The 17,772-nt window shown below is 45.5% G+C and overlaps 1 protein-coding gene across 1 annotated transcript in view; it reads left to right on the top strand.

Annotated features, from left to right (window-relative positions):
- Positions 1 to 17,547, top strand: part of USP46 (ubiquitin specific peptidase 46) — a 100,864-nt gene extending 83,317 nt beyond the window's left edge. Inside the window, exon 9 of the mRNA XM_036333802.1 lies at positions 16,794 to 17,547. Coding sequence (XP_036189695.1) covers positions 16,794 to 16,887 — 94 coding nt within the window. The 3' untranslated portion in view covers positions 16,888 to 17,547. The remainder of the gene's footprint in view (positions 1 to 16,793) is intronic.
- The last annotated feature ends 225 nt before the right edge of the window (positions 17,548 to 17,772 follow it).

Here is a 17,772-nt window from a genome sequence, read left to right as displayed (position 1 = left end):
TAAAGAGGAGATGGTTTGCCCAGTATGGGAAGGGAGGATGCGACTCTATACACTCAGGTGTGATTGATAGACTAGGCAGGGGTGTTTTCTGTGCAGCTCAGCAAGGCAGACAGGGGCCCAAGGGTGCAAATTACGTAGAGGCAGATGTGAGCCCATTTTAAGGAAGACTTGTTTTTCTGATACCTAGAACTCTCTAAACCTGCAACAAGCTGTCTTGTGGGGGTGGTGAAGACTTTGTTTAATCAAGAAAAGCGAAGATGATAAAATGATTTTCAGGCATTATAAACAGTTGGACCAGATTTATTTATTCAAGAATTAGCTATCACGTGCTCAGCATTCTGTAGGCTGTAGGCATTTAATAACGAGGAAGGCATAGGTCTTGCCTGTCCAGGAAACAGGCCTATAGGCAAGTACATATAGTATGATGCTGGCGGGGATTACGGAAGGCTTCACAGAGCGGTTTCTTTTAAGCTGAGATCCAAAGGACAAGAATACAGTCCAGACCAGGCAGTGGTGGGGGCGGGGGAGGGGGGGATGGGGAGAAGGGAGAAAGGGGAGTGCCAGGAGATTACTTCTAAGTCTAATAGTCCGTGCAAATGTATTGGCCAATATAAGTTACCCCCCCCCCCCAAAAAAAAAAAAAATCTATGCTTCCCCTTTTCAGTGGAGCAGGAAATACATAAGATCAAGTTTATTAGGCACCCTCAAACATTTTTAATTAGCCAAATCATGTGGCTTATAACTATACGCAAACTGGAAATAGAAATTCGTAGAATGTTGGCTATATATACCCTTACTCTCCCTGCTGCCCAGTTGCGCTACTACTTAATTGTCAACACCACCTGCTCCCAGAACCTCTCCCCTTCTCTGAACCATTGGGTGGGGGTGGGGCGGTCAGCATGAAGAACTGAAGGGGAGCTGGGACTGATGTCCAGGGCTGACGCACCCTTTATTTGACTCCTCTAAGGATTTTACGCTCCCTGAGTGACTGCTATAGTTACCGTGTCTGTGGGACCATCTACCCCAAAACTTAGTGGTGAAAATAACCGCTGATTATGCTCTTGGGGTCTGTGGGTCTGGGATTTGAACACGGCACAGCAGGGACGTGGTCTCTGCCTCAGCTGGACGATTTGAGGGCGAGGCTGGTTCCTCTGATGACTTGTTCACTCACTTGGCTGGTGGTTCAGGCTGGGAGGGGCCAAGCATCTGGGGGCTGGATGGCTGGGGCTCCTTGGCCATCTCTCTCCATGTTTCTGTTGTTTCCCCACACGGTCTGCCCAGCACTGCAACTTCAAGGTAGCTGGACTTTTTGCAAGGCGGTTCAGGGCTCCAAGGTTGCACGCCCCTGCCCCCCCTGCCCCCCAAGAGACAGAGGGGTGTGGGCTGGTGGCCGGGGGAGAGCGCCCACCAGGAAGAAACTGTATCCTTCATGTGACCCAGCCTCAGAAGCCACATAGCTTCCCTGAGCCCACCCAGGTTGAAAGGGAGGGGAAATAGATTCCACCTCTTGATGGGGAGTAGAAGTTTCTGGAAAGCATGTGGGACTGAAAATAATGCCATGGTCATTTCTGAAACATCCGGTCTGCTGCAGTGCCTTGTGTTCACTTCTGTTGTAATATTTACCCTCGCGACGAAAATGCGAGCACCTGGAGGTTTTGGACTGTGTTTTTCTCACGTTAGTGTCTTTGGCACCTTTATAAATATGTAAATATATATTTATACACGTTCAATAAATGGCTTACACCAACCTCTCTGAGCTTTGCCTGTTAAAGAAAAGGAGAAGAAAAGCATCGAGAACAGTAAGAATTTTGCTCTACGAGGCCAAGACCTTTACTAACATTGTGAGTCTGCCTCTCCCTAGTCTAGGGGGAGAGCAGATTAGCAGGTGGGACAGGGGTGGCTATTGGCCAGGACTTGCTTTTCTACCTGTTGGGCTCCATAGCAGGGCTGCCCTGTAGAGCTTTCTGGAATGATGGAAACACTCAGTTATCTGTGCTGTGTGCTATGCCACGTGTGGCCACTGAGCACTTACCATGTGACTAGTGTGACTGAGAAAACGAATTTCAAATGTTAATTAATTTTGATTGATTTTAATGTAATGGTAAAGAGCACATGGCTGGTGGCGACCATATGAGCAGCGGAGCTCCTGAGGGCCAGGTTTGGGCATTCTGTACTTATTTGGCAGGGACAAATACCACTGGCCTTTCTTTTCTTATTTTTTAAAATTCTTTATTGTTTAAAGTATTACATGAGTCTCCTTTTTTTCCCCATTGACCTCTCCCCCGGCACCCCCCTCCCCCAAACATAAGCCCTCACCGCCCCCTACTGTCTGTGTCCTTTGGTTTTGCTCATATGCATGCATATAAGTCCTTTGGTTGATCTCTTACCCCCTCACACCCCCTCCCCCACCTTCCCTCATAGGTTGGACAGTCTGTTCCATGCTTCTATGACTCTGGTTCTATTTTTGTTCATCAGTTTATGTTGTTCACTATATTCCACAAATGAGTGAGATCATGTGATAATTATCTTTCTCTGACTGGCTTATTTCGCTTAGCATAATGCTCTCCAGTTCCATCCATGCTGTTGCAAATGGTAAGAATTCCTTCTTTTTTACAGCAGCGTAGTAGTCCATTGTGTAGATGTACCACAGTTTTCTAATCCACTTGTCTGCTGATGGGCACTTAGGCTGTTTCCAAATCTTAGCTATGGTAAATTGTGCTGCTATGAACATAGGGGTGCATATATCCTTTCTGATTGGTGTTTCTGGTTTCTTGGGATATATTCCTAGAAGTGGGATTACTGGGTCAAATGGGAGTTCCATTTTTAATTTTTTGAGGGAATGCCATACTATTCTCCACAGTGGCTGCACCAGTTTGTCTTTTCTTATTTTTAAAAATTGAGGTATAATTGATATGCAACATCATAGTGTTTTCAGGTGTACAACCAAATGATGTGATATTTGTAAAAATTGCAAAATGATCACTACACTAAGTCTAGTGGACATCCATCACCATATATATAGTTACACATTTTTTTTTCTTGTGATGAGAACTTCTTTTTTTAAAATTAAATCTTTATTGTTCAGATTATTACAGTTGTTCCTCTCCCCCCACCCCAGAGCTCTCCTCCACCCAGTTCCCACCCCACCCTCTGCCCTTACCCCTCCCACTGTCCTCATCCATAGGTGTACGATTTTTGTCCAGTCTCTTCCTGCACCCCCACACTCCTTTCCCCCCAAGAATTGTCAGTCCACTCCCTTTCCATGCCCCTGGTTCTATTATATTCACCAGTTTACTCTGTTCATCAGATTTTTTATTCACTTGATTTTTAGATTCACTTGTTGATAGATATGTATTTGCTGTTCATAATTTGTATCTTTACCTTTTTCTTCTTCCTCTTCTTAAAGAACACCTTTCAGCATTTCATATAATACTGGTTTGTGGTGATGAACTCCTTTAGCTTTTTCTTATCTGTGAAGCTCTTTATCTGACCTTCAATTCTGAATGATAGCTTTGCTGGATAAAGTAATCTTGGTTGTAGGTTCTTGGCATTCATCACTTTGAATATTTCTTGCCTCTCCCTTCTGGCCTGCATAGTTTCTGTTGAGAAATCAGCTGACAGTCGTATGGGTATTCCCTTGTAGGTAACTGACTGTTTTTCTCTTGCTGCTTTTAAGATTCTCTCTTTGTCTTTTGCCTTTGCCCTTTTAATTATGTTGTGTCTTGGTGTGGTCCTCTTTGGATTCCTTTTGTTTGGGGTTCTCTGCGCTTCCTGGACTTGTAAGTCTATTTCTTTCACCAGGTAGGGGAAGTTTTCTGTCATTATTTCTTCAAATAGGTTTTCAATATCTTGCCCTCTCCCTTCTTCTGGCACCCCTATAATTTGGATGTTGGTACGCTTGAAGTTGTCCCAGAGGCTCCTTACACTATCTTCATATTTTTGGATTCTTTTTTCTTTTTGCTTTTCCGGTTGGGTATTTTTTGTTTCTTCATATTTCAAATCTTTGACTTGGTTCTTGGGATCCTCTTGTCTGCTGTTGGATCTCTGTATATTATTCTTTATTTCAGTCAGTGTATGCTTAATTTCTAGTTGGTCTTTTTTCATATCCTCCAGGGTCTCACTGAATTTATCGGTGGTTTCCAGAAAATTTTTGAAAAACCTTATAACCGTGGTTTTGAACTCTATATCCAGTAATTTGCTTTTTTCCATTTCTGTCATTTGTGACCTGTCTCTTTGTCTCCGCATTTTGGCTGCTTCCCTGTGTTGGTAGAGTGGCTTTGTGTGCTAGGTGTTCTATAGGTCCCAGTGGCTCAGCCTCCCCAATTACCTGAGGTGGACACTCTTGGTGCACCCCTTTGTGGGCTTTGTGCACAGTCTGTTGTAGTCTTGTTGTAGTCTTGTTGTAGTTAAGCCTTGATTGTTGTAGTTATCACTGGGAGGAATTGACCTCCAGGCCAATTGGCTGTGAGAATCAGCTGTGTCTATAGTGGGAGAACTTCTGTGCTGAGGACACCTTTCTGGGGCAAGACTTGCTTCAGTGGGGCTTTGGTGCTCACTGAGTCTGCTCCCTGAGTGTTCCTTATGGATCTGAGGAGTTGTATTCTGGATGGTCCCACTCTGACCACTGTGTACACTGGCTCTTGGATCTAAGGAGGTGCTAATCTAGCCTCTGCCTGAGGCTACCCAGCAGGAGCTACGAAGAGATCTGCAGATTCCCCTTCCTTATTTGGGGTTTGGAGGTGCCCAGATGAGGCCCAGCTGTGAAGCAATGCAAGCTGCTGTGGGGCCTTGGGCCTTCTCTTGGAAGTTCTGGGTCTGTCTGGCCCAGCTGCAATTTGTTAGGTAATTTTCAGATTGCAAAGGGCCAGGGCATTCATATGCAAAAGCCTCTGCCACAGCCTGGGTGAGGCGGGGTCTCAAGGAATCAACAGGGCGGAGCAAGCAGCTATGGCTGATCCTCAGCCCTCCCCTAAGGGGCCCCACGTCTCAGTGTCCCGGTAATTGCTGCAAGCACCTCTGAGGGAAAGCCGCCCTGGAGTTCCGAGTTCTGCCCGCTGCCAGACAGTCCAGTTTTTCCCCATATGAGCCCTGGGGCCCCAGAGACTTCCCGGAACTGGAGTTCAGAGCAGTTGGGAGCTTGTGACTTCCTCCCGATTCAAAAAGACAGGTGCCAGCCCCTTTCCGCGTGCTCGAGACTCCGTACCTCTGCACTTTACTTCCGCAGCTCCTCTGAGTCTCAGTGTGCTTTTCTCTTTCCTTCTAGTTGTAGAATTTCCACTCAGCCAGCCTTCCTGTGGTTCTGGATGATGTCCGTTTTGTCTTTTCTTTGTATTTTTGAAGTTGTTGTGGGAGGCAGCAGTTTCCGGTGTTTACCTATGCCGCCATCTTGGTTTCTCTTCTTGTGATGAGAACTTCTAATATTTCCTCTCTGAGCAACTTTCAGATATGTAATACAGTATTATTAACTGTAGTCACTGTTACATTCCCAGGGCTGGGGATTTATTTACTTTGTAACTGGAACTTTGTACCTGTTGACCCATTACCTATTTCACCACACCACCCCACGACCCCACCCACTCGGCCTCCTCTGGCAACCATAGTCTGTTCTTTGTATCTATGAGCTTAGGTTTTTGTTTCCTTTTTTTCTTTTTTAAAGATTTCACATAGAGGTGAGATTATATGATATTTTCTTTCTCTGTCTGATATATTTAACTTAGCATAATACCCTTAAGGTATAGCCATGCTGTTGCAAGTGGCATGATTTTTTTTTTATGTACAAATAATATTCTATCATGTATGTATGTGTGTATTCACATACACACACACACACACACACACACACACACACACACACACACTTATGTCACATTTTCATGTCCCATTCATCCCTCAATGGACACAGATGGTTGTTTCCATATTTACCATTGTAAACACCACTGCTTTTCTTTCCTCAGCAATAGAAACAAAGGCCACAAATGTTTTTTTATGTCCTTCCCTGGCCCCCCCCAACAAACACTCCTTTAAATTCCTGAGACAACTCTTGGTTGCCAGTTTCAGCAACTTTCCCCTTTAGTCAAATTTTCTCTTTGTTTTTCCAGTCTGTTAGCCTCAACATTGTAAATGCCTTTTGTTCACATTTTGTTTTCAACCTGGAAAAATACTTCCTCCTGTCTAATCCATATCACACACACTAACATAACTATCAGTGCTGAAAGGTTATTGGTGTTACCTAAGCCAGTTACCACTTTCATGCACTTTAACTGAACCGCCTTTAAACATTCTTGTTTTGGATTGTGTTCCCTGAGAACCTTTAATCTGGTCTTTCCAGCCCCCTTGTTTAATTCGAGTTGTCACTCTTATGTGCTTCCTTTTAGCATGTCCTGTTTTTTATTAAGCGTCATTGCAATGTTTTTGCTTTTAATGCGGCTTTCGAAGAGTAACAAGCATTGTCTTTTGGTTTGGAAGGGGGAAGGTAGTAATCTTACATTTATGGACAAAAGTGTGTAGCTTTGGGCCTGGCCGTGTTGCTCAGTTGGTTGGAGTGTTGACCTGTGCACCAAAAGGTTGCGGGTTTGATTTCCAGTCAGGGAACATACCTAGGTTTTTGGGTTTGATCCCCAGTCGGGGTGCGTATGGGCAGTAACTAGTCAATGTTTCTCTCTCACATCAATGTTTCTCTCTCTCTCTTTCTCCCTTCTTCTGTCTCTAAAATAAATAAAAACATATCCTCAGGTGAGGATTAGAAAAAGCATGTAACTTTGGAACCCTGTTTGAACAATTTGAGAGTAAAAACAAACATGTTTTCTTCCCTAAGCCCAGAGGCTCTGCCATGCAGAGAGTTTAGGAAGCATGACTGTGGCTCTGGAGTATTTGCATTTGAAGGGCAAACTTTATTTTCTTTATTATTATTATTTTTTAAATCTTCACCAAGGAGTGAAAATATATTTTCCCCCCATTAATTTTTAGAGAGAGTGGAGGGGGGGGGAGAGAAAGAGAGAGAGAGAGAGAGAGAGAGAGAGAGAGAGAGAGAGAGAGACATTGACATGAGAGAGACACATTGATTGGTTGCCTCCTACATACACTCTGACCAGGGGCAGGGATAGAACCTGCAACCCAGTTATGTGCCCTTGACATGGAATCAAACCCATGACCCTCCAGTGTGCAGGCCGGCACTCCAACCACTGAGCCAGACTGGCCAGGACCAAACTTAATTTTCATATGAACAAGTGTGTAATTGGCATATGGAGTGACCTGGGGATCTAGGTTTTGCTGCAAAGGCACTTGGGCTGCTCTGGAAAGGAGAAGCCACAGATTGTCCGGGGCATCTCAGGAAACAACTGGAAGGATGGTGAGCTGATAGCATTGTAGCTGACTCAACCCAGTGAATGGCAACTGTAAGCATGGATAGAGAGAGAGAGGGGGAGGGAGAAAGAGAGAGAGTGAGAGGGAGGAAGGGAGGGAGGGGAGAGAGAGAGAGAGAGAGAGAGATAGATAAGAGAGAGAGAGAGAGAGAGAGAAGACTGTTTTATTCACTTTTGTACCACCGGCACTCATTCAGTTAATTAACCAACAAAACAGAGCAAGATTCCTACCATGGTGATGACCTTCTGGCATGAAGTGGGAGTGAGGGAGAAAGATAGAAATAAAAAGCAATAAAGAAGTAAATTATAGAGGGAAGGCGGGGAGGGTCGGTGGGTGGGAAGAGATTAACCAAAGAATTTATATGCATGGACACAGACAATAGTGTGGTGAAGGCCTGGGGCAGAGGGCAGGTATGGGCTAGAAAGGGTCAATGGGGGGAAAAGGGGACATATATAATACTTTCAACAGTAAAGATGGGGGAAAAAAGAAGTAAATTATAGTATGTTAGTAGGTAACAGGCTACGAAACAAGCCAGCAGAGAGCAGATGAGGGATATGGGAAGACTGCAATTTAAATGGCAATTTTAAATATGGAGGTCAGGCTAGGTGACATTCCAATGATATGTGAGCAAAGACCTGAAGTATAGATAGATTAGCATCTAGAACAATGCCTGGCTCAGAAAATAGTTGTTGAACAAATCAGTAAGTAAACTCTGTCTCTCCTTCCATGCAATTCCTGTGTTCTTCAGGTGGCCTTGAGATGGGGTGTGGGATCCTGCTGTCCCCCAGTGAGACTGCGATGTCTGATGACATCTCCACACCAAATACTCCCAGTTACAAATTCTCATGCACCTCAACCTCAACTCCTAGTTGTAAGCCAGCAGTTTCATCAGGTGTTCAGTGGAGACTTAGTGATGTGTTTCAAAGCCAGAGGAAAAATTTGCCTCACTGAATTTCCTGAGATGTGCATTTATATGGCATCATTATGTCTAACTGGTACCTTCTCAAGGTATGTGGAAGCAAACCCTGCAAAAGACATGTCTGTCTATTGAGCTGAATGCTGCATATGTTAGGTGACGCGGGTGGGGGGAGGATTGTGGGGATCTGCAGAACTGGGGTAGAAAAGCCAAGGTCCCCCAGTTGCAAATTTTGCCTGGGGCTGGTCCTGCGGGAGAGAGCTCGTAATGAGCATTCTTCCTGGCTCTGAAATTATTTAATTTCACGGTGAGTTTACGCCCCGCGTTTAAAGGCTGGGGGCACAGTGAAAGCGGATCATTTGTCTGGGCTCCTCCGGAGTGAGGACTGAAGCCAATAAACAGTTTCATGCCGCCAGAGGCCCATGCTCTCATGCTCAACGCTAGATCGAAATGGACTGAGTGTAGAGGACTTGGACTTGATTAAATAGTTTATTCATTTATTTGAAAAATATCTTTGAACACTGTGTTTGAGCTTCCCAGGGGCTGCCAGAGAGCCTGGCCTCCTGCTATTGATGTCCTCGTGTGGCAACTCCCTCTACAATCGCCGGGCTGCCTGGGTGGCCAACAGGACAGCGTGGGAGTGACAGGATGTGACCCCTGAGGCTAGGACATGAAGCACATGGTAGCTGTCATCTCGCTTTCCTGAGGCACTAGCCTTGGGAGAAGCCACCCTGTCCTAAGCAGCCCCGTGGAGAGGTCAGAGTGGCGAGAACTGAGGCCACTGGTCAACAGCCAGCACCAGCTTGGCCACCGGGAGAGTGGGCCCTTTTGGAAGTGAATCTTCCAGGCCCAGGCAAGCCTTCAGGTGACTGAGGCCTAGTCTGACCCTTGGGCTGATGCCTGGGTTGACACCTGGGCCGACGCCTAGATTTCGACCTCACAGGAAGACTCCAATCCAGAACCATCGAGGCAAGCTGCTCTCAAATTCCTCACCCACCCAAACAATGAGATAAATGTTTATAGTTGACCTGCTTTTACTCACCACACTCCTGACACCAACAGCCCATTTTCTGATTCTCTGGGTACCATCTCGGTATTCAACAATTTGATTCCATTCTCACACTAGCTACCTGGAGTTAGTGTAGACCCCACAGGTCAGCCCCACATGACTGCCTGCATTTCAAATGCCAGTCACACGTTCTGACCAATCGGCTAGAAATCAGAGATTCCCACCCACCCTCCTCGGGTTGGATCATTTGCGAGATGGCTCACTTTACTTATGTTTACCCCGTTTGTTACAGAGAATTCAGCTCAGGGACAGCCAAAGGGAAGAGGTGCGTAGGGGAGGGTGTGGAGGTGATGGGGACGTGCAGAGCCTCCAGGTCCCCTTGGGGGCACCACCCTCCCAGCACCTTGATGTGTTCACTAACCCAGAAGCATTCTGAACCCTGCTGTTTAGGGGTTTATGGAGGGTCATTACATAGACATGATCGATTAAATTAATGCCATTAGTGACTGAACTCAACCTTCAGCTCCTTGCCCCTCTACCCTCCCCGGGGTACAAGGTAGAGATTGAATGAAGGCTGTAGGTGGGAGAGTCTGAAATTTCCAATCCTCTAAACATGCCTTGGTCTTTCTGGTGACCAGTCCCCATCCTGAAGCCAGCTAGGGGTCCCCAGCTACCAGCCATCTCATCCTATATAATAAAAGCTTAATATGTTAAGTGTCTGGTCAGCCAGTCAGCCATTCAATCAAAGGGTAATATGCTAATGATATGCAAAGGCCGCTCAACCGCTTGCTACTACGTGCACTGACCACCAGGGGGCAGATGCTCCAACCGGTAGGTTAGCTTGCTGCTAGGGTCTGGTCGATCAGGACTGAGTGAGATGGGCCAGACTTCCCCTGGAGTCCTCCCGCAGTCCCTCCCCAGTTGGCCAACCTCCTGCATCCCTCCCTGGCCCTGATCATACACCGGTGGGGTCCCTTGGCCTGGCCTGCACCCTCTCATAATTCGGGACCCCTCGGGGGATGTCGGAGAGCCGGTTTCAGCCCGATGGCGGAATGACCATTAGCTATGATATGCACTGACCACCAGGGTGCAGAAGCTCAATGCAGGAGGTACCCCCTGGTGGCGAGCGCAGAGGTGATGGCGGGAGTCTTTCCTGCCTTGCTGTCAGTCAGACATCCCCCCAAGGGCTCCCAAACTGTGAGAGGGCACAGGCCGGGCTGAGGGTCCCCCTTCCCCACTAGTGCATGACTATCATTAGCATATAAAAGACATTCTGATCTCTCCAGAGATTCCAAGGGTTTTAGGAGCTGGGGACAAAGACTAAACATATGTATTTCCTATTATATCACAAGTGTTTTAAGCCAAAATAAACTCTGAGGTAGTGTTTTACTCAGTAATTGATGATGAATCCAGATGTTGGTACCTGGTAGAGGAGAGCCGTCATGATAAAATAATAGGGTGTGATTTTGAAACGGGGTAGTGGACAGAAGGACTTTGTGAGTAGTGTCAGTGAACAGCTAAATAATATTGGAGACACCTGAAGTCAAGCCTCACTGATATTGGGTTGTAACCTTACATTTTAAAAGAAAAATTTCCACTGAACTCCAGATGCTGCTCCTTTCTCCATGGCCCCCGTATTTGATTGGAAAAAAGCTTCCTTAGGTAATTTCCAGGATTTCCAAAAGAATGAATCCTTAGCACCAGGAATGGTATGAAGCCATTTTTGTTCATTCATGTATTCAGCAAATAATCACTGAGCATCTAACATGCCAGAGACTCTCTTAGGCACTGGAGATAGATGTGACCGAGACCGATAAGGCCCCACTTTCATGAAACATACATTCCAGGGTGGAGAGGGAGAATAAACAAGTAAACAAAGTAACGAACATGATAATTTCCAGGGATGGTGTGTTTTGAAGAATTAAAGTCTAAAATAAGAATAACCCTGATAAATAGTAGTGCTCTTTGATTTCTGAGGACCCATTCATTTCACACCGTTACAACGTCTAGATTCTAAGCCTTCTGCCTATAGCTCACTTTTTATCTTACAGGGCCATAATTGCCCAAATTTGGAAACAACTAAAATGTCCTTGGCCATAAGAACTTTAACCATGCAAACTGGGAATGAAACTCTTGACTTAGCTGATTCTTACAGAAGTGGCACACACCCAAGCAGATAGAAAAACTTGGCCCTAAGTCATGAAGGGGATGAATGGGGAGGTACCAGGGACAAGGCACCTAAATGGCTTTACATATAGCCTATTATGTTAAACCCCAAGGTTATTTCAAAAATTAAAATATATCGATTTTAAAAAAAAAAATTGGTTTTTTTATAGCAACTTATGTTCATAGTAAAAGTGAGTGGAAGGTGTAGAGATTTCCCTTGTACCATCTGCCCCACACATGCATAGCCTCCCCCATTATCAATAGCCCTCACCGGAGTAGTACATTTCTTATACTGGATGAACCTACACAGGCAATCATAATCACTCTAAATCCATAGTTGTACATTCTATGGGTTTGCACAAATGAATAATGACATGTATGCACCATTATAGTACCATGAGAGTAGTTTTACTGCCCTAAAATTCCTCTGGGCTCTGCCTGTTCTTCCTCCCACCCACTTTTTCCTCACAACCCCTGACAACCACTGATCCTTTTACTGTCTCCATAGTTTTGCCTTTTCCAGAATGTCATATAGTTGGAATCAAACAGTATATCGTCTTTTTAAACTGCCTTCTTCACTAGGTCATAGGCATGTAAGGTTCCTCAATGCCTTTTTGTGGTTTGATAGCTCATTTCCTTTTAGCACTGAATAATATTCCATTGATTGGATGCACCACGGTTTATATTTCCATCCACCTACTAAAGGACAGCTTGGTTGCTTCTAAGCTTTGGCAATTGTGAATAAAACTTGTCTCCACCATTATTGTATCAAACAGTGTGCAGGTTTTCGTATGGACATACATTTTCAACTTTTTGGGGTAAATACCAAGGAGCATGATCGCTGGATTGTACAGTAAGAGTATCTTTAGTTTTTAAGAAACTGCCAAATCATGTTCCAAAGTGTCTGCACCATGTTGCATTCCCATAGGCAGTGAGTGGTTTCTCCGTACCTTCTCCGGCATGTGGTGGTGTCAGTATTCTGGATTTTGGCCATTCTATTAGAGTGTCATGGTATCTCAATATTTTAATCACCTTAACTTAGAAAAAATTAGTATAACTTATTTTTTAGTATACCTTAACTTTTAATTCACCCCCTACACATTTAAATGCCTTTAATGTGTATGGTAAGCACTCATGTTTCGCTTGATAGGAGATAAAAGGAGTCCATGGGGCAAAATCAACTTAAAAATTTAGCTGGAAAATTAAAATTTTCTTCTCTCTGTGCCTCAGGTGCCCTCCTCTGCAAACAGGATAAATGATCAAAGAACCTGTCTCAGAGGCCTACTGGGAAGACTAAATTTTAGACTTTTAAAGACTTGACAGAACAAAGAGAGGGCTCATTGCACACGGGCCCTGCACAGTGGTTTGATTCATGCTGGTGACGGCTGCTTCCTGGGATTAGTGCGTGAACACAGCGGCCGAGAGCTGCTTTCTTCTGCTTGGAACTCTTTACATGACCAAGAGTCCTGCCTCTTGCCCCGCTAACTATTACAATCTCCAAAGCACATGAGGAGGTTAAAAACAAATAGTATCACGTATAACAGTATGCATAGCAAGTTGGCATGTGTATAAAATGGGAGAAAACATTTATGCCAGTACATGGCTGTTTGTCCATTCCTCACACTGGTGAGTACTACGGTGTAATAGGCCTTTTGCTACGTGTTCAGGATGCAGGAGTAAACAGAACAGAGGAGATGGCTACTTTTACACCATTAGTGTAAATGAAACTGATTTATGTGTTTTAGACACAGCACTTTGGAGTATGGTGCCTACTTTTTGAGAACGAAATAAAGGAAACTTCATTAAATTGGGCAAACAAGGGGAGAAGATCTTTTAGAATTAATGAAATAAAAGATAGTGATGCTACTTTTATGAATGTACAGCACTCAACTAAGTGGGAAAAATAACTCAAGCTCTCTCACCAACAATATCAAGAAGTAACAACTGGGTGGGAGAGGGGAATTCAGTGGAATTTTCTCAGAACTGAAGGAGTTGAACAGCCAATCCTGAGGACCCTGTGGGCCAGCTGGCATTAGTAACGAGACTCAACTCCCAACTCCCAGTCTTTGTGTCTCTCCATTTACATTTTTTAGGGAAAAATCATTACACTATGAGTCAAAGCAAGACTGGCCTGATTGCTTAGGAGCTGGCTCCCCCAGTTCCTCAAGAGAGAGTAAGGTGACCCCCACTTTCTTCCATCATGAAGAAGGGATAAGGTGGGATCTGTTGGCCTCCTTTTAACAATCCTAATCCTTCCACTCCCTGCCCTTTTTAAACAAGAGCTGTGCAGAACGGCCCTGTCCATTTCTTCCTGGCTCCACACAGAGCCCAAGGTGGTTAAGGGCAGTGCTGGGCAGGGGCTCAAGTGCCTGCTAACCTCCTAGGTCCCTTTGCCCACTCCTGGTGCTCACCTGGCTCCACTGGTGCAAATGGTTAGAATTACTCCCTTCCAAGGGCTAATATGATATACTAGAGGCCCAGTGCCTGAAATTCGTGCATGGGTAGGGTCTCTAGGTCTGGCTGGTGATCAGGGCCGATCGGGGCCTTCCTTCCCCGAGCTGCCGGCTGCTGACCTGGGCCTTCCTTCATTCTGTGCTGTCCCCTGGTGGTCAGTGCATGTCATAGCGAGCAGTTGAACTCCTGGTCGGTTGAACTCCTGAGGGGAAAATTTGCATATTAGCCTTTTATTATATAGGATAGTCAACTACACCAAAAAATTATGCAGGCCTTGGGGAGTGTGGAATGGTAAACTAATCTTTCCTGAATTTGGGGAAGAATGATTTTATTTTAGAGAAGTTGAACAGTTTGGATACTGGAGCCAAATAGCAGTGGGTTCAAATTTGAGTTCTACCAATGACTAGCTGTGTAGCCCTAGGGTTTTGTGACCCCCGTATGTTTTCATTTCTTCAGGTGTAAGTTCAGTATGGTAAGTTCAATTGCCTCATAGGATTGTTTAGCAGACTCATCCTTGATCTCAGACTTCTGGCCTCCAGAACTGTGAGAAAATATTGTATGTTGTGCAATCCACCCAGCCTGCGGTTTTTGTTCCACCAGCCCTAGGAAACTCATCGTGAGTAAAGCACTTAGAGCAGAACTGGAATTACTATTATTAGAAAGGGCATTATATGAGTGACTATAGGGAACTAGTGGGGAATCGAGGAAGTGGTCAGTGGATGTCAAACATTATTTTTAGGACAAAAGACTCAGAGGCTCCGCATGACAAATATCCTGGTTCCAGATTCTTCCCTACAATGATCCGTCCATAAATAAAGGGAGACTCGCCTCTGGGTAGGGTGGTGGCTTATTTTACTTTCATGCAGTTACGAGGAGACTGGGTCAAAGTTTGTCAGCAGCTCTGCTCACTGTTCGGTGAGAAACACTCAACCTCAGACTGTGAGGCTGTAAGGAAGACAGAGCGGCAGCAGCCCCTGGGTGTGGGGTGCACGGGAGCTGGCCCTGTGACTATGTGCCAGGCAACACTGACAAATCTCAAAGGCTGCTGGGAGAGCAGGGAGGGAAACACCACTCCCCAAAGGGCCAGGGAGGTGCGCCTCCACCTTTGCTGGAAGCAGGGACCTGGGCACTCTCCCACGCCTTGCTGTGTGGGCATGGCTGGGACTGTCCTCCACTGTGATGCTGAGTTTGAGACCGCTGTCTTTGCCAGATCATTTAAAAAGATGTATATTTGTATTAATTTCAGAGAGGAAGGGAGAGAGAGAGGGAGATAGTAACTAACATCAATGATCAGAGAGAATCATTGATTGGCTGCCTCCTGCACACCCCACACTGGGGATCAAGCCCCAACCTAGGCATGCGCCCTGACTGGGAATTGAACCATGACCTCCTGGTTCATAGGTCAACGCTCAACCACTGAGCCACGCCGGCCGGGCTTTTCCAGGTCATTTACAAGTGACTCGAAATCCTGGAAGCGATTTGCTCTTCTTGGCCGTTGTTGTTCAGAAGGAGCCACTTGCCTGCGTGCGCGCCTTGTCCTCAGCACGCTGTGATTCCAGCCTGAGTCCCCCACCAGCGCCTGTAACAAAGAGGGGGAATGCGAAAATTGTCCACAGTGTTTTCAACCCTGCGGGTGCAGGGGGACAATCTCCGTTTGTTCTCAGCAGGCTGGCTGATAGCTTAAGAAACCCTCCTGGTCATGGACTGCAAGCCCCTCTGGGAGGGGGCAGGACAGCCTTTCCCACCAAACTCCCGTTGGCATTGGCCAACCATGTCCACTTTAGCTCATTGTTTAAGAATCATAACAATGCAATTATTATGGGTTCTTCTGGAGTTCATCTGAGGAGGGAAGGTAAAGTTAAAAACAGGTTATTTTGAAACAGGAAGCTCTTTTTGATCAAATGGTATCAGCCCGTATTAGTTCTACAGAACAATTCTCCAGAGGGCTCGGGGTGAGTGCGGGAGGGGTGCCTGCGCAGGGCATCCTGCAGACTTTGCAAGGTCCGGATGGACCCCTTGTTCAGCTCTGCGCCGTCCAGCATGGCCAGTCAGTGAAATGATTACATAGTGAAATGATATGTTTGATACGTGGGTTAAATATGAAAGTACTATTAACATAAATTTCACCTGCTGCTTTTCACCTTTTGAGAAATTTCTGCAGCCATTTTAACATTATACATTTGGGGCTCACATTACCTATTCCATTGCACAGTGCTTGTTCAAGTCACCTCTACAGTGTGTCTTACAAAGGTTACTTGGGTGTTCTGGTAAGTTGTTTGCCTATTGAAAGTTTAGTCCTGCCTTTCAGCAAGTGATATCCAACACCTCACTCAGATGCTTTGTCTTTCCTGATTGCTTTTTATGTTTGGTTCAGATGATTTAGCAATTTGCTACCAAATATCGAAATATATATTTGAGTCTAATTCTTTATATATTTATTTTTGTTTTGCTTTGTTAATCTTCACCTGGAAGATATTTCTCCATTGTTTTTTTGTTTTTTTAGAGAGAGTGGAAGAGAGGGAGGGAGGGAATAAAAGAGAGAGAGAGGGGGAAACATCGATGTGAAAGAGAAACATCGATTGAACCTGCAACCCAGGTACATGCCCTTGACTGGAAATTGAACCTGAGACCCGTCAGTGCCTGGGGATGATGCTCTATCCACTGAGTCACACTGGTCAGGGCTATTTCTACATCTTTAAACCAGAGTGTTGGGAGTGATCTAATCCTAGAGCCTCCTTCTGGTTTTAGGATTTTATGATTCTGTTTTAAAATTTGCGCTTTTAAAAAGGAGAAGAAAAATCTAGATTAATCTTACAGCATCTTGACATTTGAAGCGTGATGGAGTTTTCCAAAGATAAAAATTTTTTTTCAATTCTATTCCTGCAGAGACAGAAGCCCGGAGTCAGCCTGTGGAGAGGCCAAGGCCAAGCAGGCAGAGAGGGGCAATGCTGCCTCCTACTGGGCTGGAGGGGAGCCATAGGCCCGTAGTGGGTGTCTGCACAGGCAGGTGGTGCTGGTCCTAGCTGAGTGAGGCCAGCAGCCCAGGCAGCTGACTGTGTGTGTGTGTATCTCTGTGTGCATGCGTGTGTCTGTGTGTGTGTGTCTGTGTGTGTGTGTGTATATCTCTGTGTGCATGTGTGTGTATCTCTCTGTGTGTGTATGTATCTCTGTGTGTGTATCTCTGTGTGTGTGTATCTGTGTGTGTGTGTGTGTGTGTGTGTGTGTTTCCCGACAATTTCTCTGGAGGTCTTGTCCAGTCTGCCCCACACCCCTCACCAGGGGTCTACTGTTTGATGAAAACAGGAACTGACAGCCCCCCTGCTCGCTCTAAGAGTGTCTGTGGTCTGCGATGGTGAAGCTACGAGGATGTGAACCCAGGAGCTGCCCCCTCAGGGCTCCAGCCTCACAGAGACCACAGGCTGCGAGAAGGTGCCTGGTAAACCAGGAGAGGTAGACTCTAGAGGTCAGCCCAAATGGGGCTTCTGTCCCTTTCCACCAGGGGCTTGAGCAGTGCAGTCCCTAAAGCAGGTGAGCTGAGGGCAAAGGACCTAAATAGACACTTTTCAAAAGAGAACATTCAGAAAGCCAAGAGACATATGAAAACATGCTCAAAGTCACTAATCATCCGAGAAATGCAAATCAAAACAACAATGAGGTATCATCTCACACCTGTCAGAATGCCTATCATCAACAAATCAACAAATGACAAGTGCTGGAGAGGATGTGGAGAAAAAGGAACACTCGTGCACTGCTGGTGGGAATGCAGACTGGTGCAGCCACTATGGAAGACAGTATGGAGTTTCCTCAAAAAGTTAAAAATGGAACTCCCATTTGACCCTGTGATCCCACTTCTAGGAATATATCC

The sequence above is a fragment of the Myotis myotis genome, unplaced genomic scaffold, assembly GCF_014108235.1.
Source record: "Myotis myotis isolate mMyoMyo1 unplaced genomic scaffold, mMyoMyo1.p scaffold_m19_p_1, whole genome shotgun sequence".
Classification (NCBI taxonomy): Eukaryota; Metazoa; Chordata; class Mammalia; order Chiroptera; family Vespertilionidae; genus Myotis; species Myotis myotis.
The sequence above is the reverse complement of the archived record's forward strand: the minus strand, read 5'-3'. Positions and strand labels throughout refer to the sequence as shown.